At 39.2% G+C, this 21317-nt stretch overlaps 1 protein-coding gene across 3 annotated transcripts in view; it reads right to left on the reverse strand.

Annotated features, from left to right (window-relative positions):
* Window positions 1–592: 592 nt before the first annotated feature.
* The window catches only part of LOC126336356 (kinesin-like protein KIF13A), a 1265558-nt gene continuing 1244833 nt past the window's right edge, over window positions 593–21317 (reverse strand). For all 3 annotated transcript variants that reach the window (XM_049999947.1, XM_049999946.1, XM_049999945.1), the window contains 2 exons: window positions 12504–12680; window positions 593–4134 (listed from right to left, as the gene is read on the reverse strand). In XM_049999947.1, the coding sequence (XP_049855904.1) occupies window positions 4049–4134; window positions 12504–12680 (263 nt within the window). In that variant the 3' untranslated portion in view covers window positions 593–4048. The remainder of the gene's footprint in view (window positions 4135–12503; window positions 12681–21317) is intronic.

Below are 21317 nucleotides of genomic sequence, written 5' to 3' on the forward strand. Positions count from 1 at the left end.
GTGATTGCAGTGGGTATATGATAATTAAGACTGGACTTTGGCTAGACAGAAACCTGTCACCTGGTCAGATGAATAACATTTCTTGTTACACAAGTTTAATGGTCATACGCCATCATCCAGATAAATGGCTGAGACCGTATCAGGCACTAGCTACATACCCAGTAACTACAGTCCATATTTTATGAGAATTACGCAACCAGTGTGAAGCTTTCTCCTGCCACACAACTTTATAAACCTACCAAGGACTTAATGGATAATTCTATGCAAAATCATTGCTGCATTGCTCTTCAAATTTTACTAACACACTGCTAAGCAGTTGCTGATGTTTTGAGTCATCAGTGTATTACATACACAACAGACCAGTTCATGATGGAAGAGACTATCCCTCTTATGTCTCACAGAGTTGTCAGTATTATTAGAGAAATTCAGTCTTATACAGTGGTTGATTGACAGTTACATTTCTTGTGCATCATTTGTAAAAGTAACAGGAGTGGGGATAGAGGATATGATTAAATGGTACATTTTTGTGGGATGTAAAAATATAAATACTACTAATATTTTAGTAATATAAATGAGAAGTCTTACAAAGCTATGAATTTCATAAACAAATCTGCACAATTTTATTGCAATAAAAAATAAAATACCTGACATTTCAACATAACAGTGACAACTCAACAGCCATCAATCACTGAAGATACATAATATAAAACTACGAAAGTAAAACATCAGAACAAGAGATCATTGTTACTTTTAAAACTGACAGTTCCTATTCCACAAAATTTGATTCATGTAATAAATGTAAACATTATAAATAAATAGGATGCAACCAGTCAATTTTAGTTAAATACTGCATGTGTATGTAGCATAAAGTTGCAAAATAAAACACAATCATTTTTCCCTGATTAATGAAAGACAAAATGTTTATTTACAAACAAAATGCTGTTTTCTGGTAAGAATGCAGCAGAAAAACATTTTTTTTTCAATAAATAATTCACTTCCCCTTATCCTCACTATAATGTTGAAAATCTGCCATACAAGTACATTCAGGGACTGGGTCAAGCCTCTTCAGAACAGTTAAAATGAAGCAGTTTGAAAGCACACATCATTACAGTTGTGGGCCCTCTTCAACAAATTGTCCCTTATTGTTATGAAAGTATGGCAAATACAAGTTTTGTACCAAGACGATACAAAATGCTTTATTCACAATAAACACAGTAGGAATGCCTCTCTTTAATATAGTTTCTTAAACATTTAAATTGATTTCTGGCAATGTTTCTAAAACTGGAACGGTATTAGTGAAATGGACAAAATTTCTAGGATGGATTATGGTAAAATATTGTTAATGCAAATATTATGTCTGTTTTTGGAGAATTTTCTTTCCTTACACCTAAAATTTACATTAAGTCTGTGGACAGCTTTACATTGGACAAAATGTTTGGAGACTTTCTCCATACCTTCTGTTATCACAAGTATAAGAAAGCTTCAGGAGGGGGTATCATATATGCACCAGTGAATAAAGTGTGCACTGTCTAATATGGATGTCCAATGTGTGTATCAATGTTAATGGAGAGAGAGAGAGAGATAGAGAGAAGGAGAGCAACAGTAACTTTTGGCAATTTATACTTATGAAAAAATATTTTTACAGTTAATATTATGTGCAAAACGTTTCTTTATACAAATATAATTTTTACAGTTACTCTATGCAACATAGATACTGGAAATGTCCTTTACAGCTGTGTGTTTTCTCCAGTGTTCAATACTGTTTTACATGTTACAGATTTTCAGAACAAAACAGCAGTGCGGGAAATCACTATGTGATTTGCCAGAGCAAAGACCTCATAATAAGTCAACATGTAACTGCTGTCTGTAACATCTCTCTCCCCCAGCTATCTGACTTTTTGCAGAAGTAAGTTAGGAAATCATCAGGTATAAAATATTACCACATTTTAATAAAATACACCCTCTTGTTAACAATATTTCAGTTCTGAACATAAAGTTTACAATATGTAATCCACTGTGAATAAATATATTCCTCATAGATGTGATGTGAAAGTAAAATTCCCTGATACAAGGACACATACATTTTGAAACTGCACAATGAAATTCTGTTTATATGCTAAACTGAAATAGATCAATTAATCAATTGGCAGCAGATTAATATGCATTTGTCAACCATGTGTTGTCCCAAAAGCATATTTTTTCCACCATTATACTGGTAGTTTTGAGTTTGACATTTTTTTTTACTTTTAAGATGTTCTGCTGTTGTAAATGTTTATTTGTTGTTCTACTATTGTTGAATACATGTTTCACTACAAATCTGGCTGTTACCATGGTGACATGATGAGCAAATCATTTATAACCATACAGTTATTGCTGTAAATTTATTCTCCTAAAATTGTAATATGAAAGTTGATAATGTATCTATCCATGGCATAAATAATGAATATTAAGTTGTTGCTATCAGCACACATGAGCAGCTACAAATTTCTGATTACTTAAATTTTAAGCTGCAGAATTGAATTAAGGAATGCTTGGAGTTATACAAATACATAATTCCACTACTTAAATGAAAGTAGTTACTTGGAATGAAACTGATCTGTTGGCATTTCAAAAGTTGCTGCTCAGGTAACTGGCATCAGTTAACAAACTATGCAGCATGTTAACTATTTCAGCATACCTGCTAGTATGTAAATTTTGCAAAATAAAGCAATATAATAGTTTACTGAATATCACAGCAAATTATACTTGTGTGTTGCTCTTCTTTCATCACAGAGTTTAAGTAATTATTTATCTCTTTGTTAAACTAAAAACTTTTTAAATTAATAAATAACTTACTTGACATTTTCTATTCTTCAGTAATTTTGCAGATATTCAGAATTTTCCTAACTGTTTTGATCTTGTAAAGTATTTATGCCAAAAGATGAATTAATAGCTATTGTTAATACAAAATCTCAATACCTCATGATTTCCACTGTGATCTACCCATCCACAAGCATTTCTCATTACTTGTAACAATTGTGCACCCAAAATAAAATTACATTCTTCCTCTTTAAAAAAACACACACACATACCACATTAATAAAAAAGGGACAAAAAAGTCAGTCAAAATCAACCAGTATAGTGCACCTCTCACATCTTCCTTTTTTTGTTATTACGTGCTATATGGCTACTGGAAAATACTGTAGAAGCATTATTCATGGAATGCTGTATTGCAAAATAATGCAATTGCCACTGATTTGTTGCACTTTCAGTTATATTATTACAACAGTACAAAATGGCCACATCTCTGAAGCCATACTACACTGAGTGATTGCTTGAACTTCATTTAAAACTACCTGACACAGTACAGAAATACTCAGAATTGGTGACATTGCTGTTTAGCAACAGTGGGAATGGATACAGTGCATTAATACCTGCAAGCAGCTTTTGTGTCCTTAGAAAGAAAACCACAATCTACTCCAATAATCCAGATGACTTATGAAAACATTGCTTTTCAAGTTCATCTACTGCACAAAACAGAGAATTGCAAATAAATATGCACAGTACTTTTAAAAAATCTTAATACCAGTGGCACATAACTATAAAAATGGAGGGAAATTGTATTGCAATATCATCAGTGGTTCAGGATCAGCATTTGCCCTGTTTCTACAAGGTTTCAGATACTTATTTAGAAGTAAAATGTAAACAAAAACAAAAAAAAAAAAAAAGCTCCAGGTCATCATCTGTTTCTCACTACTTGGCAATTATGTAATAGTTTCAGAACATAAGTGGAAATGAACAAAGAATTTAGTGAAAGAATTTTTGTTTTATACACTAAATAACAGGTAAGCCTACAATAAATAACAGATAGCTCTAAATCTGAAATTACACAGACTGTTGAGCCTCCCGTCTCAAAATATACACTCATATTCTACAAGTAAGATACTTATACAGTAATCTGTGCTCAGAGTGAATTTAGTTTGGAGTGAAAGTTGATGGCCATTTGGCTGGACAAATAACCAACAAGACTGTGCGATAAAATCTCAGCACAGCAGGCTGCTGCTGGCAGTTACTTCCTCGTTGTGGCTCGAGTACCCACTGTGCTCATACCTTCACCACGGCTACGGGATCGATGTAAGGTGGACAGGCCTTCACCTGCAATTTATGGAACAATACGAAGCAGTAATGAACAATGCACTCTACAATTAAAAAGTAAACGATACAGAGAGAAGTAATGTTTACCCTACACTGTAATTACATATTATGTACAAATGTAAAGCAAAGCTTGATTAAACAGAGCAACAAAATCCTTTAACTATATTTCCCCATAATGTTACAGTGAAACAAGGCATTACAAAATAATATATTGTTGTCATTACTGTGTCTCAAATATTAAAACTATGAGGGTATGATAACTGAAATATCACTATAAAAGTAACAATGCAGCTTCTTTCTTTGCCCATCTGACTTTTTATATCGCTGTCATCATACTTCAGTATCCTACAGTCTCTAATTTGATCAAACTACAGATTATTAGATGAAAATAGTAGCTTTTATTATTTACACTGGAAATTGATACATCTGTTTACCTAATAAAATATATGCTTTCACACATGTAAGCATCTTTTGCAATTACTGTTGACAATGATGATACTATGTAAACCGTCTGCATACAACTATTTTGAATCACAGGGCATCTCGTATACTTTGTCACAAAACATTAGTTATGAACCCAACTAAAACAACGAAACAAATCAACTGTCACCACATTACCATTTTAAACACAATATCTCAATTTTAAACACAATATCTCAATGACCAAACGCTGTTTTTTTTTTTTTTTTTTTTTTTTGGTCCTACGAGTTTCGCAGTTAGGTGTACTTGCTGCCTGGACTCCAACCAGAATTTTAAATATTGTTTGTATCATGCCACTATTTATAGCAGAGTTTAATTCCTGATGTCCACTATGTCCTTCAATGCTCTTTTATTTTTCAGGAATCAGTATTCTGCGAAAAACAAGTTTTCTCAGCATTTTCCAACTCTTATGGTGTGATGGCCAGTGAGATATCCATAAATTGAGTGCCAAACCACAAGCATCATTTAAAATGCAACTGCTATCCACGTGTACTGCATTTTCTGACATCCTTAATTCGATATACTCCTGTCCCAGAAACTTGGCATTTGCACCATGGTACTGACCTTGCTGTATTTCTTTTCTTGATTATACTCGAGGCAATGCTCAGTGACAGCTGATTTGCTTGGTTGTTTTAGTTTGGTATATCACTGATGTTCCTTATATCTCTCCTCGACTGCTCTGATAGTCTGCCCCATGTAAGGCATGCTGCATTCACATGGAATTCTATACACACACCGCTTTCAGATACCTAAACTGTCTACCGATCTTTTCAGATATTGGACCAGCATAAGGAAGTTCCATCACAAATTTTATACTACGACGGGTGGAGTTTAAATATTCCAAGAGAAGCTTTTCTGCTACTGAGACCACATGGCAAACATGTTGTCCACATGCTGGAAGAAACATATTGGTTTCAACTTGGCTGATTCTAGTTCCTTTGCTTCAAAGTTTTCCATCTATGGGTTCACCACAAGTGATAATGGACTATTCATCAGCAGGCCATCAGTTGTTCATAATATTTTCCATTGAACAGGAAATAAGTAGATGTGACAATGTGCCAAAAAATTTCAGCAAGCTAATCACTGTACATTTCTGCAATTAGCTCCAAGAAAACAGGAAACAAAAGTGTCTTAAAGAGCGGGACTACATTGAAACTGACCATAATATCAACACCCTGGAGCCGCAATTGACTGAGGCAATGTACAATGTGAGTGGAGTTGTGGATGTGGTGTTTGCACTTCTGCATACACTGAGAATGCATTTCAGGTACTTTGCCAGCTGGTATTTAGGTATACCAATATTACTTGCTACATCTCTCAGGGGAATTCCTTCATTGTGTACTTTAGAAAGACCATATGATTTGTAACATCCACTATGCTCTTTTATGTTCCTTTGTTTTTCAGTGATCACTCTGATACCCCATGAAATGCAATTTCTGTCAGGGATGTGACAGTCAGCGAGATTTTAATAAATTCAGTGTCAGGTCCCAAGCATTATTTAAATTGAAACCACCTCCCTATTTATTAGGTTTACTTACATCTTTATGTCAATAAACATTTTAATTATGCTGTCCCTAAAACTTGCCATTTGCACCACAGCACTACTCTTATTTTACTGTATTTCATGATTATATTCGAGGCAATGCCCAGTGACAGGTGATTTACTTGACTGTTTTTGTCGGATATGTCACTGATGTTCCTTGTATCTCTGCTTGGTGGTTCTGATAGTCTACTCCTCATAAAATATCATTTGTGGTAGCCACCTGGAGCGGAACATTTTAAGTATTCCTTAACATTTAAATTCCATCCATTGCAATAGAAAAATTCATGAAGGAACTCCAACTACTTTTCCTCAGTGTCTTAGTTAAGAGATGAATGCATGGATCTCTGGGTTACAGAGTATATAGAAAACCTACACACACTGACCTCTGTCCCCACACCTCACGCCATCACCATCTGACAAAGAAATTCGGTGCAAAAGACCCTTGCATAGAGCTCAAATACTTTCAGGCATGGAGAGCTTCGCTGAAGCATTACAACACCTACGAATAATGTTCCAAACAAATGGGCACTCCAGATCATCAGACTTAATAGGCGATGCAGTCAAAATCAAGAATGTTTGGAAGAGAGAGAGAAGGGGAAAAAATTGGGACAGACAGAGAAGCCAAATATTGCATATCCACCTTATGCTTTCCAATATCTCAAATGATTGGTAAACTCCTATGGAAACATGGCATCAATTATATTTTGCTCCCTTCAACTAAGATAAAAATTACTTTTTGTAATGTAGGTCTCCAAAACCTCACATTTCATGATAATGTGGCATGTCTTATGTCTGGCATACTATGAGAACAGTCAAGAAGAGATGCAAAGAACATGAGCAATACATCTGACTAAAGGAACCAAGCAAATCAGCTGGTGCCGATCACTGCCCTGAATATAATAATGAAATGAAATGTAGTGAGACCAGTATTGTGGTGCAAATGTCAAATTCCTGGAACAACATAATTACAGAGCCTATCAAAATAAAGATGTCAGAAAACCTAGTAAACAGAGATGGCAGTTCCAATTTAAATAACTCTTGGGGTCCGACATTCAAATGCCAGCGTTTTGGCCATACAACACTGAGTTGCAGTGACAAAGAAACTTGTGAGAAGTGTGGAAAGACAGCCCATGACGCTGGGACAGATTGTCCATCCCCAGCAGTCTGTATTAATTGCTCTGGAAGCCATCCAGTCTGGAGCCAAGCCTGCCCTGTTTTTGCAGAGGAATGCAAAGTTCAGGAAATCAGAATGAATAAGCAGATCCTGTATGCAGAAGCCAAAACGGACTATCAGGTGATGAAACCCCTGTCTTTGCCACTTCTTATGTTTCGTCTGTGCAGAAACCTGTTACTAGGGTCAACACTTCAACTCAGATGACGTCCAGTGTTCCCTTATTTACCTCTAGCACCTGTACTTGCACATGTATGTGCCAAAGTAAAGCAAAAGGCATAGTGATTCAAACAACTACAAGGGAAGAGGCCAGTAATGCTTCCACAGTGCACAGCCCAAAGGCACCACAAAAGCAGTGTGTCCCTCAACACCAAGTTTCGTCGAAGAAATGTAACTCTCACCACCTCCTTTCCCCTTCATCCTTGCTGGGAAAGTGAGCAGGCAAAGGATTCCAACTTACAGGTCGAAAGCTGACCCGGGCACCATCAGACGTCATTCTGGCATGTCTGACTGATGATGAGGACATAATCGATTTTGATGCCTCATCACCAGACCCAGTCAGCTCCAAAACCCCACCTCACTCTACAAGCGCCTCGCCACCTTGGCACAGAGACGGGTAAATCAAGACTACATTGACGAAATGGCTACCGTACTTCAGTGGAATATAAATGGATACAGGACTCATCTGGTGGAACTGAGACCCCTTGCAAAGGACAGACCCTTTTGCCTCTGCCTTCAAGAGACTCATTTTAAAGAGACTGACACACCTTTACTTAGAGGTTATCACCTTTATAGAAATGATGACCGTACTGTGACAGGACAAAAGGTGGCGTTGCAGTGTTCGTAAAGGACATTTTTCGCTCCTCACCTATTCCGTTAACAACAACACTACAAGTGGTTGCTGTTCAGATAGTGGCCCATGTTGACATCACAGTGTGCTCTGTGTACTTACCACCCCATAAGCCCCTTGATACTAGGGTCCTCACTCATCCTCTTGATGAACTACCATGACCCTTTCTCCTTTTGGGGTCCTCAATGCACACAGTGCACTGCACTGTGTGGTTCTAACACCACATGCCCCAAGGGTCAGGTACTTGAGGATATGCTACACACAACAGATCTTATACTGCTGAACATGGGCCAAGCCACACATTTTAGCACCGCTACAGATTTGTCTACAGCCATAGACCTCTCCTTCTGCTCGCCTGCTCTAGAGGACACTGCTCAGTGGGCAGTGCATGATGACCTTCATGGTAGTGACCATTTCCCAATCTGGATCCATCTGCCTAATGGAGCAGATACTGAAGAAAGCCATCGAGATGGTTATTCAAGAAGGCTAACTGGATGTTTTACAGGCAGTTAGCTGTTTTAGAGCAATGTGACAGGATCCAGGACTGGGTGGAACACATTACAGCTTTGATTCACCATGCTGTTGATGCATCCATCCAAAAGTCTGTGGAATTGCCTAGAAGGCGACCTGCCCCTTGGTGGAATGATGAGTGTCGCTTTGCAATCAGGAACAGGAGGGCAGCAATGCGCAGATTCAATCGATACCCTACAGATGAGAATCTTGCAAACTTTCGAATGGTGAGTGCAAAGGTGAGGAGAATAATTTGGGAGAGTAAGCAGAGGTCTTGGCAAGTGTTCCTGAACACCATCAATAGGTCCACACCCGCATGCAAAGTATGGGAAGCCATTAGGAGGATCTCACGGCACAACTCTCGACCGCCAAATAGCAGCTGTACGGATACAGGGGTCTCTTGTAACTTCAACAGTGGGTATAGCTCCTAACCTACAGCATGTTACAACAGTTGGACCGATGGTTGAAGGAAGTCCTTCAGCTCTTCAATAAAATTTGGATAACTGGTAACTTTCCAAACTCGTGGAAGGAATCTATTTTAATCCCAATTTTAAAACCAGAAAAGGATTGGACAGACCCTGGTAGTTATCGTAGTATTAGCTTGACAAGCTGCGTAGGAAAGACACTGGAGTGTATGGTCAATCGGTGCCTAGTGTTGGTTCTGGAAACCAGATCCCTACACAGTCCCTCCCAGGGTGGGTTCAGGAGGTATCACTCCACTCTTGATAACCTGACAGTGCTTGAAGTGGCCATTCAACAAGCTTTCCTTCATAACCAACACTTTATCAGTTTTTTCTTATATTTGGAAAAGGCCTACGATACTATCTGGAGGCATAATATTTTGTCGCAGCTCCATCAGCTCCATGTTTTAAAACTGGGGACACCAATCTTACTTTTGAGGAAAAGGTGAAGAACCTGTGTCTTATGTTTGATGAGACGTTAACATGTTTGCCACATCTTAAAGGACTGAAACTGAGATGTCTCAAGGCCTTAAACATCCTTAAATGTGTTTCATAGGTCTTGGGGAGCTGACAGAGCACGTCTGCTCCAACTTTATAAGGCCTTCGTGTGACCCCTGCTTCAATACAGATGCCATATTTATGGGTCAGTAAGGCCTTCATACCTTAAAATGCTGGATGCAGTTCACCACAAGGGTATTAGGCTGTCAACAGGGGCTTATCAGACGAGCCCTGTTGTTATTTTGTGTGCAGAGGCTGGTGAGCCTCCGCTGTCAATTCCACATCTTCTTCTCGTGGTACACCAAGCATATAGTCTTTGTCCATTCCTACATAACCAGAATCCAGTTACGTTGTTCAGCCACCACTGGAACGGCTGTTTGATCATCGACCACAAGCAACACAGCCATTTGGGATCCGTGCAAGGGAGAGCCTTGAATTATTACAGGTGGGGGCATTAAGGTCCAAAGCCAGGGGTGGAGTAGGGCATCCCCCTAGCTACTACCAAGGCCTAGATTGCTTTTAGAACTAACTGCTTACAAGAAGCATTGTAGCCCAGACCATGTTTCTAAAATTAAATTTAATTAAATTTTACGTAGCCACTCAGATTTTATTACCATCTACACGGATGGTTCTAAGCACGGAGATGTTTTAGGTTGTTTTGTCGTGTTCCCCGACTCTGTCCTCAGGATATGGCTCCCAGAGCAGTTTTCAGTTTATTACGCAGAACGTTTTGCTACCCTGAGGGCAATGGAGCAGATGAGAAGGCGTCTTGACAAAAAATTTATCATCTGCTCTGATTCTCAAAGTGCCCTTCTCACTGTTGGTCAGATGTACCCAGCTGATCGGATGGTGCAACAAGTGCAGGACGATCTCCTGTGAAGACAAAACAAGGAAATCATTTTTTGCTGTGTTCCAGGGCACATATGCATCCAGGGAAATGAACTTGCTGATGCTGTTGCTAAGGAGGCTTGCTCCCTTCCTCCTCCTGCCAGCTGTTCAGTCCCTCGGTGAGCTGTCACTTCATTTGTGACCAGGAAGGCCATATGTTGGTGGAAGTCCCAGAGGCTGGAAGTTAGGAACAACAGGCTATGTCCCATCAAAACTTCACTGCAACCATGGATCATCTCCTTCCACTTGTCATGGTGTGAAGAAGTAGCCCTTACTCGGCTTAGTGTGGGACATTGCCCACTGACATACGGCTTCCTCTTACATTGGGAGGAGCCCCCTGTATTTCAGAGATGAGGGACACAGCTGTCAGTGTCATCTTTTAACTGAGTGTGTTTTATACGACGATCTGAGGGTTAACTGGGTCTCCCACAGGATCTTCCCCCTACTTTAACTGATAATGAGGAGAGTGTTGTTTGTGTCTTAAAATTTTGTGCAGTGTCCATAATTCTTTCCAAAATACTTGGTGTGAGATCTTAATGTATCACAGAGTGACTGGATCACATACTATTTCTAAGTCGCCACCCAGCCATTGTTATTTGTCCCTTTTCTTAATAGCATCCTCACAGGTATTTTCTCCATGATTTTATTTGGTTATCCCACTGTGTCTTGCTGGAGTTTTATTATGGGCTTTTATGAACCTCACCTTTTAGGGGTTTCTTTACATGTCCTGTGGTGGGATCAAACATAGTTTCCCAGTTAATTATCTCCTTCCATAGATCGTGAAAATCTTCTTTGGTATAACATTAATGCAAGGGTGCTGATGACCTAGCTCTTTAGTGTCCTCTGCCATAAATCATCATCATCATCGTCATCACCAGCATTCAATTTGTTAATATCTCGCTGGCTATAACAACCACCAGAGTTGGGAAACACTGAGAGAATATGTATTTTGTGCAATATAAGTGGGAGCTCTGAAAAATAAAAATGCATCAAAGGGCATAGTGGGTGTGAGGTATAGGACTCTGCTGTAAATGGCATCAACAACAGTTCACAGTCTGTTTGTAGTCCAGGCAGCAAGTACACATAACAGCAAAACTTGCAGCACCTGAAGAAGATGGCTGGGCCAGTAGTAAAAATATTGCGCATAAAATGAAAGCAACAACTCGGCAGAACACCCAGGAACACACTATTATTCAACATCTGTGGTGTTATATGCAAAATTTATAAATGGTCCCCTTCATAATTGAGCTTTAATTGAGTGAAAGGAGTTTGTGGGCATCACCAGTTTAGTACTGTTGTGTCTGACTCACATTTGACTAGTTGTCCTTTCACTCTTTCACACCTGGGGATTTAAATCAATGCCCATGCGCAGCCAGTGTCTGTAATTGCTGTGTGTCTTAATTCATAGTGGCTGCTGGGTTGCAATGGTATTATCATACACTGTAAGGTGGCCTACAGAGTATTGAGATAAATGCAGATGATGGGTAAGAGACAGAAGGGAGGAGCAAAATGAAATTTCAAGCCACAGAATAGGTACGAAGTGCAGGGACAATTAAAGGACAAACTGGGAATGGAAGAACATTTAAACATATGTGTAGATGGTAAGTAACAGTAAACTGTCAAGAAACAATGATCAACAGATGATTCCACATGATATGAGAGAGTTTAACAAGATAGAAAATAAGTAAATGTGAAAGAGAGATGAGGCATAGGCACAGACTAAGTGTGACGATTGAAAGGTAGTACACAACTATAAGAGAGATCAGATGAGGTCAAGAGAACACTCAAAACGAAAACATGTTGTACAACAAACAGCCACCTGCACAGGGCTGACATACTAATCCGGGAGGATGACTCCTTATCCGTTCTGAATGCCTGTGTTTCTTTTTTTTCCAGCCTAGTAAAAAACAGCATTTACACTTGCACAGTACACTTTGAAAATAATACTGACAAAAGCAATAGGCATACCTCTACTGCTGCTTCTCTTCATTGAACCACTAGGTGGAGCCGATTCAGATTGTCGATTTCCAGTCCTCATGGCACGACCGCGTCGATCCTGTATTAATTTATCTGCTCGTACAAAAATTCCACACTTTGGTTTGCAAGTGAAATACCGCACACCCTGCACAGTACCATCATTCTTTCCTGCAAAAAGAAAGGGGTGCCTGTGATTACATGGAGACATGATTACAGTGTGGGAGACCCTTTACATTAAATGTGAAACTCTTTCATTCAGCACTCTTCATTTAAGTTTATCATGATGGATGCAGATACAGCATGATAAATTTGTCAAAATTATCTGAATCACAGCTAAAAAAGTAATTGCAAGGTGATGTAATTTTTTTAAATTTCCACTGAAGTGTTTAATAATCCTTCAGTTAAGAAATGCTAAATGTAACAGTTATAACAACATGGTTCCCATGACTCTTACTCCACTTTTCCAATTGCTTATCCCAGTCTTCAAAGCAACCACAAAATTTCAATTCTGCTGCCTATCACAGTCCCCCAGATGATGCCTTTTTAGTGGCCTTAAAACTGTGCTGTTTGAGATGTTCTTTAATTTTTCGAAATAAAATATTCATATAAATATTATAAAATATTCACATTCCAGAGAAACGGGGGTATTCAAAGATGGTGTTTCTTGTTCAGACTGAAAGCTTCTTGTTAATGATAGTCATATGAGTGGATACATTATCATGTTAAAGCATCCACAACATATATATAAAACTGGGTAACATCTTTGATAACTGCCAACATTTTGATAGTTGAATATCCTGCTATCTGTCAGAAAGCAGCAAGCAGTTAATGGTCTGTGGTGATTTCAAAGCAGATTTTCTAAATGATTATGATAAGAAAACCGATATGAAGACCTTATTTGGATCCAACAATTTAATCATTTAATCTAACTCTCCAACATGGGTGGGTAAAGACAGTAGGACATTAATAGATAGTTTTTTCATGAAGGTAAAAGCAAGGAAATAACTATATACAGGATGTATATGTGGACAAGGAAAAAAAAAATTCCTGGATTTCTTCCGGATTTCCCAGTTAAAAGTACACTTTCTCCCAGGTGAAAACATACTTTTTCCCTGTCAACTGACAGTATACTTTCTCTCAGAACTGTATAACTTATCAGACCTTTGAATTATTATGGTTTTATACATGGGCGTAGAATTTCCAGGCTCTTTATAAAACTAAACACAGGGAAAAAACATGTTTTGGAAAAATCTTTGATGTGCAGCAACATGTACGCTGCATATTTTTGTATTACAATAGTATTACTTCGAATTCCACCAAACACCGCATGTTACTTTCCGAAGCATTGAAATCGAGCTTGTGATGCGCTTTTGTAATCGGATCACGTGATCTCACCAGCCGATGACAGGTGGTATTCAGAGCTTAGAACACACAGTCAGTCAATAGCAACATCACTGTCAAGTAGCGCAAACACACAAACAGGAAAAGTTAATTGATTAAATTAATATACATAATGCCACTACACGAAATGCAAAGCTTTCACATATAACATTGGTCTATAAGATTAAAATGCTGCAAGAGAAGCTAAGCTTTCACATAGGATATTGGTCTTTTATGCGTCTATTACAATTTAAGACATATCACACAAATGTGCCAGTAAAATTGTTAATAACGACATAAATGTCTCATCTAATGGGCTCGAAATTCATCTAAATGGCTCGTCATCAAAGAGCTGATTTTTAAATGACAGTCAAACGCTCTGTGATTAAGAAATTTATTGTACATTCTCGCACATAGTTCAACTTGCATAAAAAGAAATTACTTTGGTGGTAAGGATTTTAAAACCACCATTCGGAATATTTTCCCGCGACCTGTTAGAAACAGGTTCATTTCTGCAATTGCTTTTTTTTTTCGTCATCAGTCTACTGGCTGGTTTGATGCGGCCCGCCACGAATTCCTTTTCTGTGCTAACCTCTTCATCTCAGAGTACCACTTGCAAACTACGTCCTCAATTATTTGCTTGACGTATTCCAATCTCTGTCTTCCTCTACAGTTTTTGCCCTCTACAGCTCCCTCTAGTACCATGGAAGTCATTCCCTCATGTCTTAGCAGATGTCCTATCATCCTGTCCCTTCTCCTTATCAGTGTTTTCCACATATTCCTTTCCTCCCTGATTCTGCGTAGAACCTCCTCATTCCTTAGCTTATCAGTCCACCTAATTTTCAACATACGTCTATAGCACCACATCTCAAATGCTTCGATTCTCTTCTGTTCCGGTTTTCCCACAGTCCATGTTTCACTACCATACAATGCTGTACTCCAGACGTACATCCTCAGAAATTTCTTCCTCAAATTAAGGCCGATATTTGATATTAGTAGACTTCTCTTGGCCAGAAATGCCTTTTTTGCCATAGCGAGCCTGCTTTTGATGTCCTTCTTGCTCCGTCCATCATTGGTTATTTTATTGCCTAGGTAGCAGAATTCCTTAACTTCATTGACTTCGTGACCATCAATCATGATGTTAAGTTTCTCGCTGTTCTCATTTCTACTACTTCTCATTACCTTCGTCTTTCTCCGATTTACTCTCAAACCATACTGTGTACTCATTAGACTGTTCATTCCGTTCAGCAGATCATTTAATTCTTCTTCACTTTCACTTAGGATAGCAATGTCATCAGCGAATCGTATCATTGATATCCTTTCACCTTGTAATTTAATTCCACTCCTGAACCTTTTATTTCCATCATTGCTTCCTCGATGTACAGATTGAAGAGTAGGGGCGAAAGGCTACAGCCTTGTCTTACACCCTTCTTAATACTAGCACTTCGTTCTTGATCGTCCACTCTTATTATTCCTTCTTGGTTGTTGTACATATTGCATATGATCCGTCTCTCCCTATAGCTTACCCCTACTTTTTTCAGAATCTCGAACAGTTTGCACGATTTTATATTGTCGAACGCTTTTTCCAGGTCGACAAATCCTATGAACGTGTCTTGATTTTTCTTTAGCCTTGCTTCCATTATTAGCCATAACGTCAGAATTGCCTCTCTCGTGCCTTTACTTTTCCTAAAGCCAAACTGATCGTCACCTAGAACATTCTCAATTTTCTCTTCCATTCTTCTGTATATTATTCTTGTAAGCAGCTTCGATGCATGAGCTGTTAAGCTGATTGTGCGATAATTCTCGCACTTGTCAGCTCTTGCCATCTTCGGAATTGTGTGGATGATGCTTTTTCGAAAGACAGATGGTATGTCGCCAGACTCATATATTCTACACACCAACATGAATAGTCGTTTTGTTGCCACTTCCCCTAATGATTTTAGAAATTCTGATGGAATGTTATCTATCCCTTCTGCCTTATTTGACCGTAAGTCCTCCAAAGCTCTTTTAATTTCCGATTCTAATACTGGATCCCCTATCTCTTCTAAATCGACTCCTGTTTCTTCTTCTATCACATCAGACAAATCTTCACCCTCATAGAGGCTTTCAATGTATTCTTTCCACCTATCTGCTCTCTCCTCTGCATTTAACAGTGGAATTCCCGTTGCACTCTTAATGTTACCACTGTTGCTTTTAATGTCACCAAAGGTTGTTTTGACTTTCCTGTATGCTGAGCCTGTCCTTCCGACAATCATATCTTTTTCGATGTCTTCACATTTTTCCTGCAGCCATTTCGTCTTAGCTTCCCTGCACTTCCTATTTATTTCATTCCTCAGCAACTTGTATTTCTGTATTCCTGATTTTCCCGGAACATGTTTGTACTTCCTCCTTTCATCAATCAACTGAAGTATTTCCTCTGTTACCCATGGTTTCTTCACAGCTACCTTCCTTGTACCTATGTTTTCCTTCCCAACTTCTGTGATGGCCCTTTTTAGAGATGTACATTCCTCTTCAACTGTACTGCCCACTGCGCTATTCCTTATTGCTGTATCTATAGAGTTAGAGAACTTCAAACGTATCTCGTCATTCCTTAGAACTTCCGTATCCCACTTCTTTGCGTATTGATTCTTCCTGACTAATGTCTTGAACTTCAGCCTACTCTTCATCACTACTATATTGTGATCTGAGTCTATATCTGCTCCTGGGTATGCCTTACAATCCAGTATCTGATTTCGGAATCTCTGTCTGACCATGATGTAATCTAATTGAAATCTTCCCGTATCTCCCGGCCTTTTCCAAGTATTCGCTATTACTAGCTGAAACTTGTAACAGAACGCAATTAGTCTTTCTCCTCTTTCATTCCTTGTCCCAAGCCCATATTCTCCTGTAACGTTTTCTTCTACTCCTTCCCCTACAACTGCATTTTCGTCCCCCTTTACATAATGCATTACCCATTCAATATCCTCATACACTTTCTCTATCTGTTCATCTTCAGCTTGCGACGTCGGCATGTATACCTGAACTATCGTTGTCGGTGTTGGTCTGCTGTCGATTCTGATTAGAACAACCCGGTCACTGAACTGTTCACAGAAACACACCCTCTGCCCTACCTTCCAATTCATTACGAATCCTACACCTGTTATACCATTTTCTGCTGCTGTTGACATTACCCGAAACTCATCTGACCAGAAATCCTTGTCTTCCTTCCACTTCACTTCACTGATCCCTACTATATCTAGATTGAGTCTTTGCATTTCCCTTTTCAGATTTTCTAGTTTCCCTACCGTGTTCAAGCTTCTGACATTCCACACCCTGACTCGTACAACATTATCCTTTCGTTGATTATTCAATCTTTTTCTCATTTTAACCTCCCCCTTGGCAGTCCCCTCCCAGAGATCCAAATGGGGGAGTATTCCGGAATCTTTTGCCAATGGAGAGATGATCATGACACTTCTTCAACTACAGGCCACATGTCCTGTGGATACACGTTACGTGTCTTTAATGCAGTGGTTTCCATTGCCTTCTGCATCCTCATGTCGTTGATCATTGCTGATTCCTCTGCCTTTAGGGGCAATTCCTCACCCCTAGGACAAGAGAATGCCCTGAACCTCTATCCACTCCTCGGCCCTCTTTGACAAGGCCGTTGGCAGAATGAGGCTGACTTCTTATGCCGGAAGTCTTCGGTCGCCAATGCTGATTATTTATCAAAATTTAGGCAGTGGCGGGGATCGAACCCCGGACCGAAGATGTTTTGATTATGAATCAAAGACGCTACCCCTAGACCACGGGACAGTAGAGAGTGCCAGTGTTACCACACTTGCGCAGCTACGATGTCATAGGGAGCCCGTGTGCGTATGTGTAAAACATTAGAAGATCTTACATTATGTCATAAAAGAAACAAGACATCAGAGGATACTCCAAGAGCATCAGAATTTCGTGACCCATACTAAAAAGTGCACATTTAAAGTGCACATTCATATGTCCAGATTCCCAGTGAAGTGGGCCGCGACCTGATATTAAGCTTTTCAATGTGGTTTTTGGGATGTAAATTTTCTTGGAGTACCAGTACTGTGTTATCTCATGTTTGGTTCTTTATTATGGCATAATGCCATACGTGCTAGAAGTTGAAAACGTTTCAAATACATTGTCTGCCTCAGCGGAAAAGATTAATAAAACAAAATTTCTTTAGCAATCCGACAAAAATAACGTCATTGTTCCGCCAGGCAATTAATGCTTGACAGTCAGAAAGGTGGAGATAAAGTAAAATCTGCAACTAATAACACATTTGAGCTTTCCATAATTATGTGAATGTATTTTAATTCAGTTTATAGCTCCCAGCCACAGAAATCTGTTTTGTTTTCATTTGACGTGAGAGCAGTAAACGAAGAGGAAACATTAAAATCACTAAATGTAAACACGAGTCACGTGGAGACTACCCACTTCCCCACAACAACTCAGACTGCTCTGCGCATCAGCCCCAGATCTATGATATTTTCCGAACCAGAGCAATAACCCGCCACTCCCTTGAGCATTTGAGATAGGTCGTAAAAAATTTTAAAAATTCGAATTTTCAAAAATATGTTCATTTTGTAGTGAATATCTTTCTGAAGAGCCTGATGCATAAAACATACGTGTTTGAGGAAATGTAATACATGATATTTGGTCATAAGTGTGCCAAAGTGCAGTGCCTTGCCTCCTCACACAGCATTCTTTTATCGCACGCCACTGTATTTCAGCTCTGTGGAATTGAAACGTGTATATTTTTTAATGGATGCCATCAAACCATATTCTGGACAGTGGAAATTAAAATGTCCTATGGTGCCTCTCCTGCTTACAGTCAGCAGGTTTGACATCCTGTCCACCCACCCCCCACCTCCCTTTAAAAAAAAACACCTCTTCAGAAAATCTGCACTCTTTATTGCCTATCAGCGAACAACTTGGTGTTTTGTGTGACATAAAATTAAATATAGGATACATAAACCCAGTAAAAACATGAGACAAGCAAGACAATACAAACTTCTTCCATCCTTAGCTCCCAAAATTTTTTTCTCTCTAATCTTGCTACAGCTTTACATGGCGTGCTTTCCTTTCTATCTGCTAGATAAAAGAAAAATATGCCTTTCTAATACTGCAACAATTGTACACACACCAAATAAACGAGACTGTTTTGGCACAAATTGTCTTTCTTGTAATGATAGAATATAATTCACTAAGTACATTAAACATGGTACACTATTTCCAAACTGATGCTTCATTCATCACACTACCATAAACCTCAGCTATCTATCTATAAATTTTGATGGGTTGGACTTTTTGCAAGTTTAAAAAGCAGGTAACACTGTGCACCTACACTTGGCGAGATCATCAACTGTGTCACACATTTTAAAGTTACAGAGCTAAGCAGTAAATAAGTTGGATCGTAGCTGCTGCGAAACTGAAGCAGATGAGTACCGAGGTCAGTGGTTGGCTGGCAGTGATGGTGATGGGAGGATGAGGTCATGTGTCATAACGAAATGTTCTTTGTTTTCCGAATGATGACCCTCAATTACAATACCAAGTTTGGTTTTCCATTTCTCCACATTAAGGTAGTCTAGCACAAGAATGGGTGCACAAACAAACTTTTTAATCAATTTACCAGTGATAAAAAATATCTGACAGACAGCATAGTAAAATTTGAAAACAGGCTGAAAAAGTTTCTCCATATCAACTCCTTCAATTCTGTAGAAGAATTTATACAGGGTGTTACAAAAAGGTTACATTCCACACACACAAAGAAAATATGTTATGTGGACATGTGTCCGGAAACACTTACTTTCCATGCTAGAGATCATTTTATTATTTCTCTTCAAATCACATTAATCATGGAATGGAAACACACAGCAACAGAACGTACCAACATGACTTCAAGCACTTTGTTACAGGAAATGCCCTCCGGTAGCAAGGATACATGCATCCATCCTCCGTCGCATGGAATCCCTGATGCGCTGATGCAGCCCTGGAGAATGGCGTATTGTATCACAGCCGTCCACAATATGAGCACGAAGAGTCTCTACATTTGGTACTGGGGTTGCGTAGAAAAGAGCTTTGAAATGCCCTCATAAATGAAAGCCAAGAGGGTTGATGTCAGGAGAGCGCGGAGGCCATGGAACTGGCCCGCCTCTACCAATCCATCGGTCAAGAAGCGTACGAACACTTTGACTGAAACATGCAGGAGCTCCATCGTGCATGAACCACATGTTGTGTCGTACTTGTAAAGGCACATGTTCTAGCAGCACAAGTAGAGTATCCCGTATGAAATCATATAACGTACTCCATTGAGCATAGGTGGACGAACATGGGGCCCAATCAAGACATCACCAACAATGCCTGCCCAAACGTTCACAGAAAATCTGTGTTGATGACGTGATTGGACAATTGCATGCGGATTCTCGTCAGCCCACACATGTTGATTGTGAAAATTTACAATTTGATCAAGTTGGAATGAAGCCTCATCCGTAAGGAGAACATTAGCACTGAAATGAGGATTGACACATTGTTGGGTGAACAATTCGCAGAAGTGTACCCGTGGAGACCAATCAGCTGCTGATACTGATAGTGCCTGCACATGCTGTACATGGTACGGAAACAACTGGTTCTCCCATAGCACTCTTCATATAGTGACATGGTCATCATTACCTTGTACAGCAGCAACTTCTCTGACACTGACATTAGGGTTATCGTCAACAGCACGAAGAATTGCCTCGTCCATTGCAGGTGTCCTCATCGTTCTAGGTCTTCCCCAGTCACGAGTCATAGGCTGGAATGTTCCATGCTCCCTAAGACGCCGATCAATTGCTTCAAACGTCTTCCTGTCGGGACTCCTTCATTCTGGAAATCTGTCTGGATACAAACGTACCGTGCCACGGCTATTGCCCCGTGCTAATCCATACATCAAATGGGCATCTACCAACTTTGCATTTGTAAACATTGCACTGACTGCAAAACCATGTTCGTGATGAACACTAACCTCTTGATGCTATGTACTGATGTGCTTGTTGCTAGTACTGTAGAGCAATGAGTCGCATGTCAACACAAGTACCGAAGTCAACATTACCTTCCTTCAGTTGGGCCAACTGGCAGTGAATCGAGGAAGTACAGTACATACTGACGAAACTAAAATGAGCTCTAACATGGAAATTAAGCATTTCCGGACACATGTTCACATAACATCTTTTCTTTATTTGTTTGTGAGGAATGTTTCCTGAAAGTTTGGCCGTACCTTTTTGTAACACCCTGTATTATTGTAATGTGTAAAGGGTGGTGGGTAAGAATACTAACTCACATCTGTATTTAACAATAATAACAATAAACAAAAGACATTAATGTGCAGTATTTAGTGCATTTACAAAATAATGTGAGATGTGAATTTAAAATGCTTGTTCCACA

This window comes from Schistocerca gregaria, chromosome 2 (assembly GCF_023897955.1).
Source record: "Schistocerca gregaria isolate iqSchGreg1 chromosome 2, iqSchGreg1.2, whole genome shotgun sequence".
Taxonomy (NCBI): Eukaryota; Metazoa; Arthropoda; class Insecta; order Orthoptera; family Acrididae; genus Schistocerca; species Schistocerca gregaria.